This window comes from Euphorbia lathyris, chromosome 2, assembly GCF_963576675.1.
Source record: "Euphorbia lathyris chromosome 2, ddEupLath1.1, whole genome shotgun sequence".
NCBI lineage: Eukaryota > Viridiplantae > Streptophyta > Magnoliopsida > Malpighiales > Euphorbiaceae > Euphorbia > Euphorbia lathyris.
In genome coordinates, this window is record NC_088911.1 from 31676033 (window position 1) to 31692921 (window position 16889).

The 16889-nt window shown below is 32.9% G+C and overlaps 1 protein-coding gene across 1 annotated transcript; it reads left to right on the plus strand.

The window, feature by feature from the left end:
* Positions 1-8869: 8869 nt before the first annotated feature.
* Positions 8870-12711, plus strand: LOC136217664 (small COPII coat GTPase SAR1A-like). Its single transcript, XM_066004279.1, has 3 exons — positions 8870-9175; positions 9641-9772; positions 12298-12711. Exons 1-3 carry the CDS (start codon positions 9047-9049, stop codon positions 12613-12615), a joined length of 579 nt encoding a protein of 192 aa, XP_065860351.1. The 5' UTR covers positions 8870-9046; the 3' UTR covers positions 12616-12711.
* The last annotated feature ends 4178 nt before the right edge of the window (positions 12712-16889 follow it).

The following is a 16889-nucleotide window of genomic DNA, read 5'->3' on the forward strand; positions in this document are numbered from 1 at the left end:
TCCCTTCATCCATTTCCGAACATAGTCTCGGAGGTATTCCTTGATGTCAGGGATTTTGTTAAATTTAAAAACATCTTCTGGCTCTGGAACGGCGAACTGCGGATCTATGAAATCGATCTCAGGATGCGCCAGCGAGACATACGCCATGATCAGTTTGCCGTAAAAGAAAGCTTGCTCACCAGCCATGTACTCAGCTTCTCCTACAGCATTCTCATGCTCCTTGGCATCAGCCTCGATCTTCTCCTTCAGCTTCTTTATCTCGGCATCCTTAAGGGACATGGCAGTCGTGGCGGATGCTATATTCGCCCTGGCATCAACTATTTCTTTCTCCAACCTATCTATGGTAGCCTTGTCCACCACACCTTGAAGGAGCTCCGCCTCTATAGCACGTATGCGAGTATACATCTGTCAAAGGCAAACCTTTTTGTCAAAAATGAAAGAACAAAGGTATAGCTTTTTCTAAAAAAGATCCTTTTTAACAAAGGGACCTACCGTGAGAAGCTTAGTCTTCCCCCTTTGAGCATGGATTGATCCGGGAATCTGATTCTGATTCCTCTGCACTTCACCTAACTGGCCCAGAGCCTCATCCAAGTCGTTGATAACAGACTCATTCTCTAAGGATCCTTCGGCCCCATACTTGGCGGACCAGTATTTGCCTAGGTCAGGCTTCGCCGTCTGTACAAAGAAGTAAGGATCAACACTTAGATTTCAAACATAGCGAATAGACAAAAAGTAAAGGCAACCTACTTGTTCCATCTCCACCACGGGCATAGCGGATCTCATGGCATCCGCCATAAACTTGGGACCACTAGAGGCTGCAGGCTTCCTCCTTTTCAGAGGCGGATCGACCACTGTATCCGCCAGACATTTGCTAGTGTCCTTCTGAGGATTCGCCACCTGAGCTTTCTTGCGGGCCTCATCCTCCAACAACTTCCTACACTTCTCTGCAAGAGCGTGATTGGCCTTAGATAAACCCCCTGCCAAAGAAAACAATAAAGTAATCAAGGTTCAAGAAGAAAACAAAGTTACCTTGGTCAAATTGAGTAATCTTCGAGTAAATGAACTTGTCCCCATCCTTGCGAATCAGGGGAATATCGCTCATCATGAAGGCCAAAGCATCCGCATATGTCCAGGCATTCGCCTTGACACTCTTCATGAGCTCCGCCACTACCTCATCGCTCGCCGTCAATATTCGCATATCCCCCGCCATATGCAAAGGTTTGGGATTCCAGAACGTTGGAAAAACCAGTGATTCACCCTCGTTTATCTTCACGTAGAAGAATTTCTCGTCCCAACAGTGGACGTTGGACATTTTGCCACTGAACGGCGAATACACTCCAAATTTTGCAAAAGTAAGAAACGACTCCGACTTTTGCTTTGACGGTTTATGAAAAGCTCTAAAGATCCGCGGAGTAAACACTACCCCTAAATTCGAGGCTAGATAGCAATCTAAAGCAATATCTAACCAGCCATTGGGGTGTAGTTGGCTAGCAGTGATATCGAAATAGGAAAGGATGTCCGCCATCATCTTGGGAAGAGGAAGTCGAAACCCTCTCTCTACGTGACTACAATATACGGTTAGAAAGCCACTTGGCGGATAGGAGGGACGTTGATGAGCCGCCGCTAATTGAGTCTCATAGTTATTGATCCATGGGAAGCAAATCGCTAGATTCGCTAGATCCGCGGCATTCATGCGAGACGAAGTGGACTCCGCTCGGGGATTCTTTTTCCTAGGTTGGGTAGAGGAAGAGGCCATTGTCCCTGAAAAATGCCTAAAATCTATGACCGGAGCAATACCGGTGGCCGAAGTAGAAAGAATTTGACTCCTAGTGGAACGAGTTCGATAGCGATTACACGCCAAGTTACGCAACTCAGCTAAATCGGAGCTAACTGTGTCCTCGGAGGAGGATGAATTTCCCGATGACGAAGTGGTCCAACTAAAACTAACTACAATTTCAGGAGGAGGGGTCAAATTAAAAAGTTCAGAGGTTGATCTAGAGGATGACGAAGAACTCCTAAACATTCAGAAAAAATAGAATGAGAAAAGATGAACTTACATGTAAGCGAAAGCTTTGAAGGAACTCTGAAACTCCCAGAAAAAGCTTCGAGCAACGAAAAAGTAAATGGAGACAAAATGGGGCAGAGAGAGAAAGAGAAGGAAGAAGAAGGCGTCTTCTCTTTCCTTGGACAGTGCGCCCGTTACACGTGTCACTCTACGATTGGCATCGAACAGAGTGCTCATTAATGCAGGTAGTCATGACGGCGCGTAGAAGCTCAAAAGCTCTAAAGGACTTTAAGGGAACTTTAGGGGGGCTTCTGATAACATTGAGATATTATCCCAAGGACCAAAAGGGATATTCACCTAAAGAACGCCGCGTATTGATCCTCTAAAGAGATTCGACTGGCGGATCACCAAGGTCCCATCAAAAGAGACCCGCCAGCGAACTTATGAGGCGAATCTCCTTGAACACTCATTCGCCATTAGAACGGCTGGGCCGACCCGGCCATAAAGACCATTAATGAGCTATCAATTAGCTAACCGCCAGCTTAAAGGTAACTTGTAACCGCCATTAATGGAACATTAATGGAGACTTTCTAATTACTAAAAGTTACAACTTTCTAGCTATATATAGCCTACGTCTCAGGCTATCAAGGTACACATTCACTTACCCTTTGTCAATTCAGTTTGCTCTTTTGTTCTTACTTACTGACTTTCGCATCGGAGCTTCCCCCCGTCGAACCCAACGACGCCCCACAGGGACGGAAGTTAATCAGAATTTCTCCGCGTGTCATCATAATGTGGGTGGGTAAGTGAAGGGTCTCAGAATGGAGAAAGGGTAAATTGAGATTAATTAGGTCTATCTGTATACGGTGTGTAATTAATGAGCATCATCAATTGGTTTTGTAGATACCAATACTTTAGGGATTCTAGGAGATGATGACTTAGATATGCTTCAGTTCAAGTTGGATTTGACTTTCCAATCAACACCACCACGCCTCTAACTATATATACAGATTTGGAGATGTACATTAATTGCTTATATTTTTTTTTACCCTACATTCATTCAGTTATTTTGTGTAGTTCAAATATAACCAGATTATGAACATTAGTCTCCAGTAAAATTAAAATCATTGATATACAGAAATTCTTGTTCATTTGATAATTATTGTTCATTTCCAAAATCATTCGAAGAAGAAGGCAATGAGTGACATTTACGTTTAAAAAAATATCATCTAAATGACAATAAAAAGACATTAAATTAAAAGAATCTGTCATCTAAAACAAATCTCTTGACATGATTGATTAAGACCTATACCATCTGATACAAGTTACTACGACAGAAATTATTATAAAAAGTGTCACCACGAATACCAATATGTCAATTTTCCATATAGCGACTTGGCATTTTTAATTATTAGTATGTCATGTGATGACATTAAAAGTGATGTTAATAAATAAAAAGATGCATCGTAACAATGTTCATATGACAGTACGAAACTAGGCTGATGTCATGTATAGTATCTTCAAATGACAGAACCTAACCGTCGTCTGAAGGTGCAATAGACGGCAGCGAGCCCTGTGACAGATTTATATCTCGCGGGACGACGGTTTTTAACCGTCGTCTGAAGGGGGTTTTGGCGTAGTGGTTGTTTGCAGTTGCAGTAAACTATTTGTTATTAGCTATTTAATTACTAGTATTTGGTAGAATTATATTGAAATGTTGTTGTTCGGATTTAAAATGCCTAAATATGGACATGTTTTAAATTAATCAACCAAGAAATTATAAAAGGGAAAATGTAAAAAAATGCCCATAACATTTACAACTAGGAATAATTTTACTCTTAACGTCTAAAATGGTTCAATTTTTACCGATAATGCTGGCAGCTAAGAGCAATTTTGTCCTTAGCATTGGCAAGTTTGGTCAATTTCAGATATTATTATAAAACATAGATATTTTATTTCTTATTCTACACCAATTGCACATATCAATAGTTCTAAAAAAGAGATTTCATATTTTTTTTTGTGATTTAGTAATAAAATTGAAAATTAATATTTATAAATTCGGTAAAATATTTAATTTTTTTTGTCCAACTCGTATGAAAGACAATATATTTTTTTAGTTTCTTAAAAAAAATTACACGTCTAATGATATGTTTCTGATCTGTTACTACGATAATAAAATGATGCACATGTAAAGTGTATATGACAATATTCATAACCAACAAGACAGTTTGATAAATTATTTCTCAAATTGACCCGACTTGTCAATGTGAGGGGTAAAATTACTCTTCACCCCCAATATTAGGGGTATAATTGTATCATTTTAGACGTTAAGGGTAAAATTGCTCCTAACTATAGATGTTAGGGGTTCCACATTATCCTATTATAAAATAAAAATGTGTTACATAAATTGATAAAAATAATCTATATAAAAATATAAAAAACTTATTGAATGCAACAAATCCTTGTTCTTCTGATAGTTATGTTGTAGAAGTATAAATAATATTAAAGAATAAACATATTTTGTGGAAATAAGAACAATTTTGTCAATAATAAATAACTACAAATAGTTCTTACCAAAAAAAAAAAAACTACAAATAGTTGTTTATGAAAAACTCTAAAACGCTGCAGTTTTCAGAGAAAATGCTAAACGCTACGGTTGTATAAACCTAACCAAACGCTATATTTCCTGCGGTTTGGAATAAAACGCTAAACACTCTTCCGAAAAGGTGAAACAAACACTCTCCTATTCTAATAAAAGTATATGAGTTTTCATAAAAAAAAATAAAAATATATGAGTTGAATTCGGTTAAATTGGTAAGACTTGTTATATTTTGAAAAATTTACATACAAATTCCCTTTTTAAAAATTATTTACAACTATGTTAAGTAATAATTTTAATTATACCAAACTAATTAAATTATTATTTAAAATATATTTTAAGGACTAAACTTTATAAATTACAGGTCTAGAATATATTTTTTTAGAGTTTAAGATTTATGAATTAGAGTCTAAATTTTTTTAATTAGGATATAAAAATATATTTTATTTGTAATATATATAGAAAAAAACGACATATTTAGAATTAATTTTTATAATATGATTTAGTTGTAATTTTATATTTTTTGTACAACACGATGTGGGTAGGGCCTAAGTCAAATTATCACTAGCAATATTAGTCCAATCCCAAACTTAGCTCGGTAGAAACACACCCATTTGATTTTGGACTTTTTACATGAATATCACAATTGGTTATAAAATTATAATTAAATCATATCATCAAAATTAATTCTTAATATATCATTGATTTCTATATAACAAATAAAATATACTTTTATTCTCTAATTTAAAAATTCTAGAACTTAATTCATAAATTCTAAAATCGAAAAATTATATTCTAGATTCTTAACTTATAAATTTTAATTTTTAAAATATATTAAAAATAATAATTTTGTTAGTTTGATATAATTGAAATTAACACTTGATATAATCGTAGATAAGTTTTTAAAAGTAAATTTCCATATAATTTGTTTTAATTTTTCGAATGATAAAATAAATTTTAAACTGAATTTTTTTTTTGAGAAATGTTTATAATTTTATTAGATAAACAACAAGTAAAATGTAAGGAATAAAATCTCACATGATTACAGACTAAAGCAAATACAATATCCACGAAAGGATAAAAATGACTACAATTAATTATATATAAGAAAGAAGTCAAGATCAATATATGAGTTTCTTCTTTCTCTTTTTGATTGAAAGAAAACAAGAAACTATCCAGGATTTTAAGTTTTATTATATACCACTTGTGTTCCGCTAATGCCCCTTTAATTACGAACTAGACGTGCATTTACTATCTCAAGCAGCTCATTGTTCTATCATTGTTGAGTCCCTCCAGCAAATATTTTTGTTTTAGCTCCATTTGACCCTTAAAAACAGAAAAAAAATAAATATAAATTATTATCAATCTATATAAAATTTAGAAATGTATACTATATATTACAATTTTACCTTTGCAATACTTTTATCAAGTTTACCGGTATACCGGTACTTGTCCTTTGTGAAAATTTCATTGCATTCTAAGCATTTATCAATTCTTTTGAATGAGAGAGTAAATTTCGTGTTATGCTTCCCTTTTCGAGATGCATTTGCATTGTTGTTTAGCATTTGACTCGAGAGTGACACTCGATGACTAATCTCCCTTTTTATGGTATAACGTGCCTCCACTGTAGTAGAGACAGCTATACACATACGGATGTGCATGGATCTTAAATATTCTATATAAGATCGAACATCTGAGGAAAACAATTTAAAGTCGGACCAATCTCTTGACTTTTTTGACCGAACTAATCGAATTTGGTCAACATTGATCAAAATATTATTCCAATATTATTTTTTTTTCTGAGATCAGGGTAGCTTTAGGAGGAGGTCCCCTATGCGTCGGCCTAGGGCCTCACAAAATTGTGAGGCCTCAAAATTTTATTATAATATTAATACTTTAACTGACAAAATAAAAAAATTAACACCAACTCTATTAATTGACACAACGTCTTTCTCCTCTTTTTCTGTTTCAAAGTCTTTATTTTATTAAAGAATCTTGTCCTTAACTGTTAAGCATTTAATACTATTTATTGTAGGATCATTTTTTATTCAATTAATTGAATTATACTAAAAGACAAACACTAAGCCTATAAAACCAATACACAGCTTATATAATTTTTACACTTTTCCACGCCCAAAGTCTTTTATTTGTTTTTTTTATTCACCAAGACCAAAAGCAAGCAAGGTACAAATAATCTATTTGTTTTGTTTTATTTTCTCTACTCTCCTCCACTCTCTATTCTACCAACCATTTTTTTTTTGATGTTTTAGTTAATTTCTATTCTAGGAAAAAAATAAAAAATACAGTAAAGCGTAATTTCTATTCAACCATCAAACCAAAATTGGTGGTGCTTTTTTTATATAACATTTTAGTTTGCTTTTTTTTTCCATGTAAATAAAAAAAAAATCTTTGTATATATATGATTAATTTGGCAAACTAAATTCATTACTATATAATATAATTAGTATATATCTATTTATACTATTAGATAATTTAAGATTAATTTTAATTTTTAAATTTTAGCTTCATGAAAATTTGAGAGATAAAATAATTCAATTGAAAATAAAATTAAGAAAATTTGTTCTATTTTGTTATTGATATCCCATGTTCTGATTATTATCATAATTGTCATTATTTTTTGCAGCCATAAGGGTTTGAAGTTCGTCATAAGGGTTTGTCATTAATAAAATTCTCTTCTTACCCTCCCCCATCAGGAAGCAACCATAAGGGTTTGAAGTTCGTCACATAAGGTCTTCGGGAGAAGGAAGCAACTCATGAGGTATTATTCTATGCAATTTTTCGTTGGATGTTATGCTATCCAATCTTTCGGATTGAGTCATCTAGTAGATTGAGAATGTATAAAATAGAATGGATAAAAGATTAATACATTTTTTTTTAACTTATCTAATCAGTTGATGTTTAACTTATCCAAAATTTTAACTAACTTCTTAAAATGACCGTTAACGATATCAAAATGAAAATATTCAAAAATTGAAATTGTTCAGAACTACATTTACTATGAAACCGCATTTTTTATTTTCCAAAATCACTTTTTTTTTGAACTTTCTCTCTTTAAAAATCAACTATCTCTCCTAACAAAACAACACCTCAATGATCTCAAAACGAAAATTTTAAAAAATTAAAATTCCTTAGAATATCATTAACGCTTTGAGTTTTTTTATTTTTATACCGTCAACGGTTGTTTTGAGGCGTTAAGTGACCACCAATGTTAAAAAATGTAAAATTCAGTGATCATACTGTTAAAAATTGAAATTCAGTGACCATAATATTAAATGAGTAAAGTTCAGTGGCCATGAGTGTAATTTATTCCCTTTTAGAACATACAAACGATACCGTTTTGGAATATGTTTTTGCATCCATCGAAAAAAATGCAAATGGTCATATGAAATGACTATAAAGCTGACCCAATTCATAGTGCCATGAGAACCTTGAAGAGTAATTTAGTAATTTACATAGAATTCAAATTGATTTTGAGTTACTGTTCATTTCCATTTCCATGTTCTACTTTAATTCTATGGAATAATTACAAAATTAAAATTAACTGTATTATTATTATTATTATTATGGGGTAAGTTCAGGTTCAAATTAAGCTTTAACTTTGCATTCCAAATATGACTTATATCTATTTGGGCTTTAACCGTTCAAGTCGAGCTATTTCTAAAAAGAACTCTTTACATAAAAGATACAAATAACAATAATAGAAGTTACAAATGTTGATCTTTTATTTTTATTTTTGGTTATATTAAATATTGATTTATCAAATTAATTAATTATAAATATAGAATTTAGTTAAAAAAAATTATTCAGTTTATCAATGTTCAAAAATAGAAAATTCTACAAATTAAGGGATAAAATAAGATCAATCAATTTAGTTTAAATCAAAATTTAAAGTATCAACTCAATATTTAAATTGATAAATTTTTAATAAATTGTTTTAATTTTATAAATTTTTAGTATTAAAATTAATTTTATCGAAATTAATTTGTGAAAATTTATAACGTTTTGCTCATTAAGGTGCAAAACGGTAAATGAGTAAATTCTACGTGCTCGTTAAGGTGCATGTAAATTGGTCCTGAATTTTAACACAATTTTCACCCTTAATTCAAAAATCCATAGTAGGCTGCCACGTGGAGATACGCAAAGGCCTTGAAGGGCATTGCCGTAGTCTATTTGGTCACGCGTTAAAACGAGGTCGTGTTCATAATGCGTTATTTTGGGCATCAGCGTGCCCCACTGGAGAATGAGTTCCAGGTCATCAAGATGTCCAATTAGACCATTACTCCCCCCCGAAAGCAAGTGAAAATTCGTGTCTTTTACTTGGCATAATTGTGTTCCATACTTCCATTCTAACCACCGTCACAGATTCCAGTTCTATCGATTAGGGATCTCATAATCTCATCACCACCTAGATCATACAAGCCATGTTTCTTCTTGATTGGTTCTATGGCGTCCTCGCCTCTCTCGGATTGTGGCAGAAAGAGGCCAAGATCTTATTTCTAGGGCTTGATAATGCCGGGAAAACCACTTTGCTTCACATGTTGAAAGACGAGGTTCGATTAATTCTTTTCTCCTACTTTTCTGTATAACTTGCTATTTTGATTAGGGAATGGAAGGGAGTTCTAGATCTCTGATTTGATTTTTTCAATTGGCCCTTCTGTAACTGAACGCATATTAAACTGTTACCAAATATCCATTCAATTTACTCTCTCTTTTTGCAGTTGATACTAGATATCAGTTTGTTTGATGAAGGTATTTCATTCATTGGTTATATTGAGGATTTTTTTTTTGTTACTTTTACTTGTCAGTAGGCGTGTCTGTTTACTTTTTTTTTTTTATTTTTTTTTTTTATTATATCAACTGAGAAATCTAAGAGTTAGCACTTTTTGGTTCAATTTCGGAGTTTCGGGTGAAATTGTGACAGTCTGTTTTTCTTCCTCCCCTGGTTGGCTCCCCAGTGTTGCAGTTTTATTTAAGAGACCATTACGCTATTGTTAAAAATTTTCTTCTGATTGCAGAGATTGGTTCAGCATCAGCCTACCCAGTATCCTACATCTGAAGAGCTCAGTATTGGGAAAATCAAGTTCAAGGCATTTGATTTGGGAGGTCATCAGATTGCTCGGAGAGTCTGGAAAGATTACTATGCTAAGGTAAACTATTCATAAATAGAATAGCTAGTTTTGCTGCTTTTATGTTCTGAAATGGGTCAAAAATATTCTTTCTGCCATTCAAGCTGTATTTTGGTATGCATTCATCTATTGGCTTAAACAGTGACGCAAAAGGGCTTTTTCCAAATTATGCCTGAGATATTAAATGAATTATTTTGGATGAACCTAATAATAGATACACTGTGTATATAACATTATCACTATGTTTTATTTATTTTCACGGGTATTATTTATTCAAATTATGTGTATTGATATGGAAAATTAGAATGCCCTGCCTCCTATTTATTCTTATTTGGTATCTAGTATTCTGATTTGTGTGTATATTAGTAATTTGTAGTGAAGTTTTATTATTATTATCTTTCTAGTTGTATGAGCAAATTTAAGCATGACTCCTTTTTATGCGATGTGACTGTTTATTTTTTCAGTGTCTGTTTATATGTTTTTCTGTAAATTTTCCATCCTTTTCAATATCTCCACCATAAAGCACACCAAACTACGATTCAGTTATTGTCTGAGCATGGATTCATAGGCATCTTAAATATGTTTTGATTACCAATTTGTTATGCAATTCAAGAGAGTAGAAATACAGAATGCTTTCAAATTCCAGTAACTATGTGCACCTTATTACTAAGGTATTATCATACCTCTCTGCTAAAGTTAAGCATGTAATGAAGTGACAGGAAAGGAATAAATAACATATTAATAGGCGACAAGCTATTGTTTGTTGCATCATCAGGTTCTTGCCTGCATATATCCTTATGACATGAATTGCTTTCATGCCTAATTTCGGAAATTTTATGGGATTGGTGCAGTCCCTTGATCAGTTCTTTCAAGTATTTTCCGTGCTCTTGATATATACTTGGTCATGTTTATTTTCCAGTTTAGTTTAAAGTCTCTGCCAAACTAAGATTCAGTTATTGTCTGGGCATGGATTCATAGGCATCTTAAATATGTTTTGGGTTCCCAATTTTTTATGCAATTCAAGCGAGTAGGATTATCAAATGCTTCCAAATTCCAGTAACTATGTGCACATTTTCACCAAGGTATTATCACACTTCTTCTAAAGCTTAGCATGTTTTGATGTCTCAGGAAAGAAATAATATCTTAAATAGGTGAGAAGCTATTGTTTATTGCATTATCATGTTCTTGCCTGTATGTATACTAATGGATAGGGCTGTAAACGAGCCGAGCCGAGCCGAGCTTTGGCCTGTTCAAGCTCTGTTCGCTATAAAATTAACGAGCTCGAGCCGAGTCGAGCTTGCTATAAAATTAACGAGCCGAGCTCGAGCCGAGTTTAAACTTGCTCAACGAGCTTGAGCCGAGCTTCGAGCTTGTTTCGAGCCCAAAATCTTCTTTGGACTTTGTTCATTAAGAAAATTATCTAACCATGAATTGTTTGTGAGTAAATCGTTAATTATATTTGTGAAGTTTGCTCGCAAATAACTCTTTAATTGTGTACATAAACAAGCTAACAAGCAAAGTTCGTGAATAAATAAATAAGATGCTTACAAATAGTTTGTCTATTACTCATTATTATTTTGTGAACGAACTCATCTAATAACAAATAAAATAATATTAAGTTTAGATATTTGTGAACTAACACAAAACTAAAATTTGTTCATAAATGTTCTAATCGAGCCTGCTCGCGAGCTTTCGAGCCGAGCTTTGGCATGTTCAAGCTCGGCTCGTTTACGAACCGAGCCAGTAAATCGTGTTCACGAGCGGCTCGTTTACAAATCGAGCCGAGTCGAGCCGATCACCGAGCCGCTCATGAGCGGCTCTGCTCATTTACAGCCCTACTAATGGGCATGAATTACTTCCATGCCAAATTTAGGAAATTTTATGGGATTGGTTCAATCACTTTATCAGTTATTTCAAGTATTTTCCATGCTCTTATTATATACTTGGTCTTATTTCTTTGTTGTCTTGTCTTGATGATTTACATGTCATATGTCTTAGAAATTTCAATTTTCCAGTAATATTTTCTTAAGAGTATGCTTGGAAAAGCAAGTATTGGTTTAACCTGTCAGTGAAGGAGAATTGCTTTAAACCCCTTATCCTTTCTTTCTCTTCTCTCTCCTTTTAGCGGGAACCAAAAAAAAAAAAATCCATTTCCTTGCTGGAATTTACAATAGCCCTATAATGGAATGGTGGTTTTCTATATCTCTTCCCAGTTTGGGAAGGGATAAATGCTCGAGTCAATCACCCTTGTAGTGCGTGGAAATCAAAGTTGCATCGTATACATAGTGATTGTTAGTCACTTATTAGCTTACTTGCTATGTAGTTTCCTAATTGATGCTCTTTTCTGTCTCTGCTCTGATGTTTTATATCTTGAACAGAGATTCACATGTTTTCCATTTGGCATTTGTCCTTTATGCTCTTAAGATTGGTCTTTATGTCCTCAACCTCACTGGTGCATTATGTATATTTTCATTTAAATTTTGTGGAAGTAATTGCTCTTAGAATGAATTGTTGATAATGTGTAAATCTTTTGGATTGTAATGAAGGTGGATGCTGTGGTGTACTTGGTTGATGCCTTTGACAAAGAGAGGTTTGCAGAATCAAAAAAAGAACTGGATGCTCTCCTATCCGACGAGGCATTGGCGAATGTTCCATTCATCATTCTAGGAAACAAGATTGACATACCTTATGCTGCTTCAGAGGATGAGCTGAGATACCATCTTGGCCTCACTAACTTTACGACCGGTAAAGGGAAGGTGAACCTTGCAGATTCTAATGTACGCCCTCTTGAGGTGTTCATGTGCAGCATTGTCCGCAAGATGGGATATGGCGATGGCTTCAAGTGGCTCTCTCAGTATATTTAACTAGGTTATCTCTTTGGATTTGGAATTCTCTTAGTCACAAACGTTGTAAATTTTCACCAACTGATAATTTATATTATGCCATTACACCTTTTGAGACTTTCTTTTTCTTAGATATCTCACTGTCTGGGACAAGAAATCATACAATTCATAATATTTATTAAAATCTTATATCAAAGATTGGATTATGTTAAAAACACGGGATATTAGCCATCAGAGTTTATTGAGAAAGACCGAAGTAGAAACAATACAATACAATAGCGTAGATTTTACTGGAATGGAAGGAATAAACCTGAAGAAAGAACGCCAATGCCTGAAAGCCAGCAGAGTCTCAGTATACTTTGTTTTTTTTTTAATTTTAATTTCGGAAATCATATTATATTTTTAGTAAGTTGCTAGTAAAATATAATTACTTAGAAAAGAAAAATATCCTTTTAAGGATAAAATTATTTGTTATTATTGTTTACAAAGGAAAAAATAATTATTTATTAAAATTTTATAAACTTATCAATTATAGTTGTTTGAGTGGTTAAGGATCTTAAGATGTGTTTAAGTTAGAGATTTCAAGTTAATACTAGTATTTTACGCATTAAACTTAAATCGAAAGCGGTCCATGTCTACCTGAAAAGTACGTAACTACCCTCAAACCGAGTAATCAAATGATTTATATATATAAAATTAAAATCTTAAGCTAAGAAAATATGCATGGTCTCTTTTTAATTTAGATATTATCCACATTATTTTTACAATAAGTTTATAAAAATATAATGGATAATTGTTGGATGTGATCTAATTTTTGAATTGACTTCATTGGTTGATTAACCTATGTTAGGCTACCTTTTGGATACACTTTAATACTAAAGTCAATAACCATTCAAAATATGGAAAATGAATTTTACATAATGAAGAGGGAAAATAAATATTATTCATTTGAAAGTATCGTTCTACTAGATTGGGTACTGAGGCCGTTTCTATCATGTTAGGTCTTGTGAACTTGCGAGTCTTAAACAGTGAATTCACATTTTATTTAGACTTGGTTCAAAATAAATGTCGCCCCTATCGAACATTGATGTTAAGAGATGGTTAATGACTTTTTCTTTTACTCTATCTCGAGATTTAATTGTTGTTGATCGACGCCTATGTAATCATTCGATGTAAAATTCATGGTCACCTATAATGGTAAAAAGTTATATAGGCTTATGTTTGAAGCTCCTGCAACATGTAGGGGGAGATTCATAGCACATATAGAACCTTTTTGCATTCACTGATCTCGACTATAATGTGCAAGAGCTATATTACATCGAAATTTGAATCTTAGAACGCCATCTCAGATTAGTTTCGTTTTGTTACTCTTCCTCTTCTTTTTAGTGTTTTACTTGTTTCAATCATATCCCATTTAAGTTTATTTGGTCGGTCACTCTTATTTAGAGTCTTAGAGTTTGCTCTATTTTCCCCCTTTGACGTCTAAACTTTCTTCCTCTTTAGATATTTTTTTTGACCGAAGACTCTAGCCAGGAAAATATGAATCCCTCTATCGAATATTCGAAGAAATTAGAGGTTAAACCCCACGAACAAAGCATCACTCTCACCCTAAGATAACTTTTTACTGTTCGGACGAACACCAACTCGTGTGATCTATATTAGCCATTACTTTAATCAACAAGAAGTATGTATATCATTTGAGAATAAGTCACCAAAACTAAATCATTCAACAGCTGCTAGCAGTAAACTTATAATAAGAAATTAATCATCCATTTATTAGTAAATAAAAGGGTTAATACATCATTTGCCTCTGAATTTGTCCAAAAAACTTAATTAGCCTCCTGAACTTTCAAAGTGTCCTGATGATCTCATCAACTTGCATAAAATTTTCAATTAGCCCTCCTAAATTTGTATAAAATTTAATCAATTGATCATTCGGTTATAAAAAAAAAAAAGTTAAATGCGAAAAATGTATTCCACGCATTTTAGAATGTTATTACATAATTCAAAAATAGTTAAAAATAAAGTTATTACTTGCTCAACTATAAAATTTATCTTCTCTAATATTAGAATCACATACCCCGATCTTGGTCGTTTTAATTTTTTAAGACGCGTGCAATACATTTTCCGCATTTAACTTACATTTTTGCAACCGAGTGATCAATTGATTACATTTTACGCAAGTTCAAGAGGCTAATTGAATATTTTATGCAAATTGAAGGGGCTATTAGGACTCTTTGAAAGTTAAAGGGGCAAATAATGTATTAAGCCTAAATAAAATAAACTAATTAGGAATCAATTAACATAGAGGTGTTTGGTTACCTACTTTTCACCTCATGTTTACCTTTTTACTTTAAAAGGCAGAGTTTTAGGTGTTTGGTTAGACGTCTCATGTTTACATTTGACAACTGAAAAGTAGTTTTTTTACAAAAGTAGGGAATCAATGCTTTTTAGAAAAGCAGCATTTTCCAATGGAAAACAGCAAACCGTAATAGCAACCAGCAAACAGAAACAACAAACAACAAGTAGCCAAACGGGCCCTGAATAGGATTCAACCCCATTTGAAAATAAATAAATAAATAAAGGTATCTAAAATGGGTTAATTACAAATCTGGACCTTTTTGAAAGCCCATTACATATTAAGCCTAGTTCTCTCACTTATTACAAATCTAGATACTTTCACTTCATTTGGACAAAAATACTCTCATCTTCCTCATTCTTATTTTTCCCTTCGGACACATCAAAGCAGCGACTCATTTCCTTCTTCCTTTCAATTTTTTCTTTTCATTTTTTACAACAATAGCTAAAGCTTTGTTCATCTAACAATCCAATCCAAATTCATGGAAACCTTGTTTTAAGTTTTACCTACATTTCAATTTCAATACAATATCAGATGTGTAAAATAATGTATATGTCAAATTCAAATGAAAATAGTTTAGTTTTATGAATTTCAAAACTATATAACCCATTGAAACTCTGCATTTTGTTGAAAATCTCGTAATAAAATATTTTTCTGTGATTCCCGACATTTGTCGCATCTGTCGCATTTTTAAAAAACGTGACAGATCACAGAAACTATATTTTGTTGTATTTGTCGCACTTTTAAAAACACGACAGATAACAGAAGCTATACTTTATCGCGTCTGTCGCATTTTCAACAAATGCGACAGAGTTCATATGATGCGACGGACGCGACATAATATAGTTTATGTTTTCTGTCGCATTTTTTGAAAGTATGACAGATGCGACAAAGTATAGTTTCTGTTATCTGTCGCGTTTTTTAAAAATGCGACAGATGCGATAAATGTCGGGAATTATAGAAAAGTGCTTTATTACGAGATTTTCAACAAAATACAGAGTTTCAATGGGTTGTATGGTTTTGAAATGTTGAATTTGACATATACATCTTATATACATCAGTTTACACATATATATCGGATATTGTATTGAAATTGAGATTGAAATGTAGATAAAACCCAACATAAGACTTCTATGAATTTGGACTGGATTGTTGGATGAACAAAGTTTTAGCTTTTGGATTGTATTGTTCACGTGAATGTTGTAAAAAATGAAAAAAATAAAATGAGACGAAGAAGGAAAGGAGCTGTTGTTTCAATGTGCCCGATAAGAAAAAGAAGAATGAGAAAGATGAAGGTATTTTTGTCCAAATGAAGTGAAAATATCTAGATTTGTAAGAAGTATGAGAACTAGGCTTCATATGTAAATGAGCTCTCAAAAAAGCATGTATTTATAATTAAGGAAAAAGTACAAAAATAAACCTTGTGGTTACATCTGTTTTCGATCGGCACCCTTGTGGTTTAAAAGTTTACAAAATGGTACATTGATGTTCATTCCGTTAACAAACACATACCAAATTGGCTAACAGTGTTAAAAGTCAAACGAAAAAAAGTTAATTTGATCCTTATATTTATTTATTGTATAAATTAACCCCTTTTATTATTTAATTATCACAAACAAACCCCAAAATAAAAAATAAAAATTAAATACACCATCTTCTCTATCTCTCTTTAATTTCTTATTTTTCTTATTTTTCTCTTTCGAAAATTAATTGAATTTTCACCTCATTCTAAATACACCGTCCATTAAATATTAGATTTAGAAAGAGATTGAAATTCAAATACACAATCAATTTTTAGTCTAGACAGGAAAAAATAAGATTACTAGTTTGCCGCCATTGTTATCCAATCGAAGCTTTGATAGTGTCAATTTACAATTACCAACCGACTCATGTTTTTTCCTGCAAATTAACAGGGCATTATTGGCGAAAGAAAAAA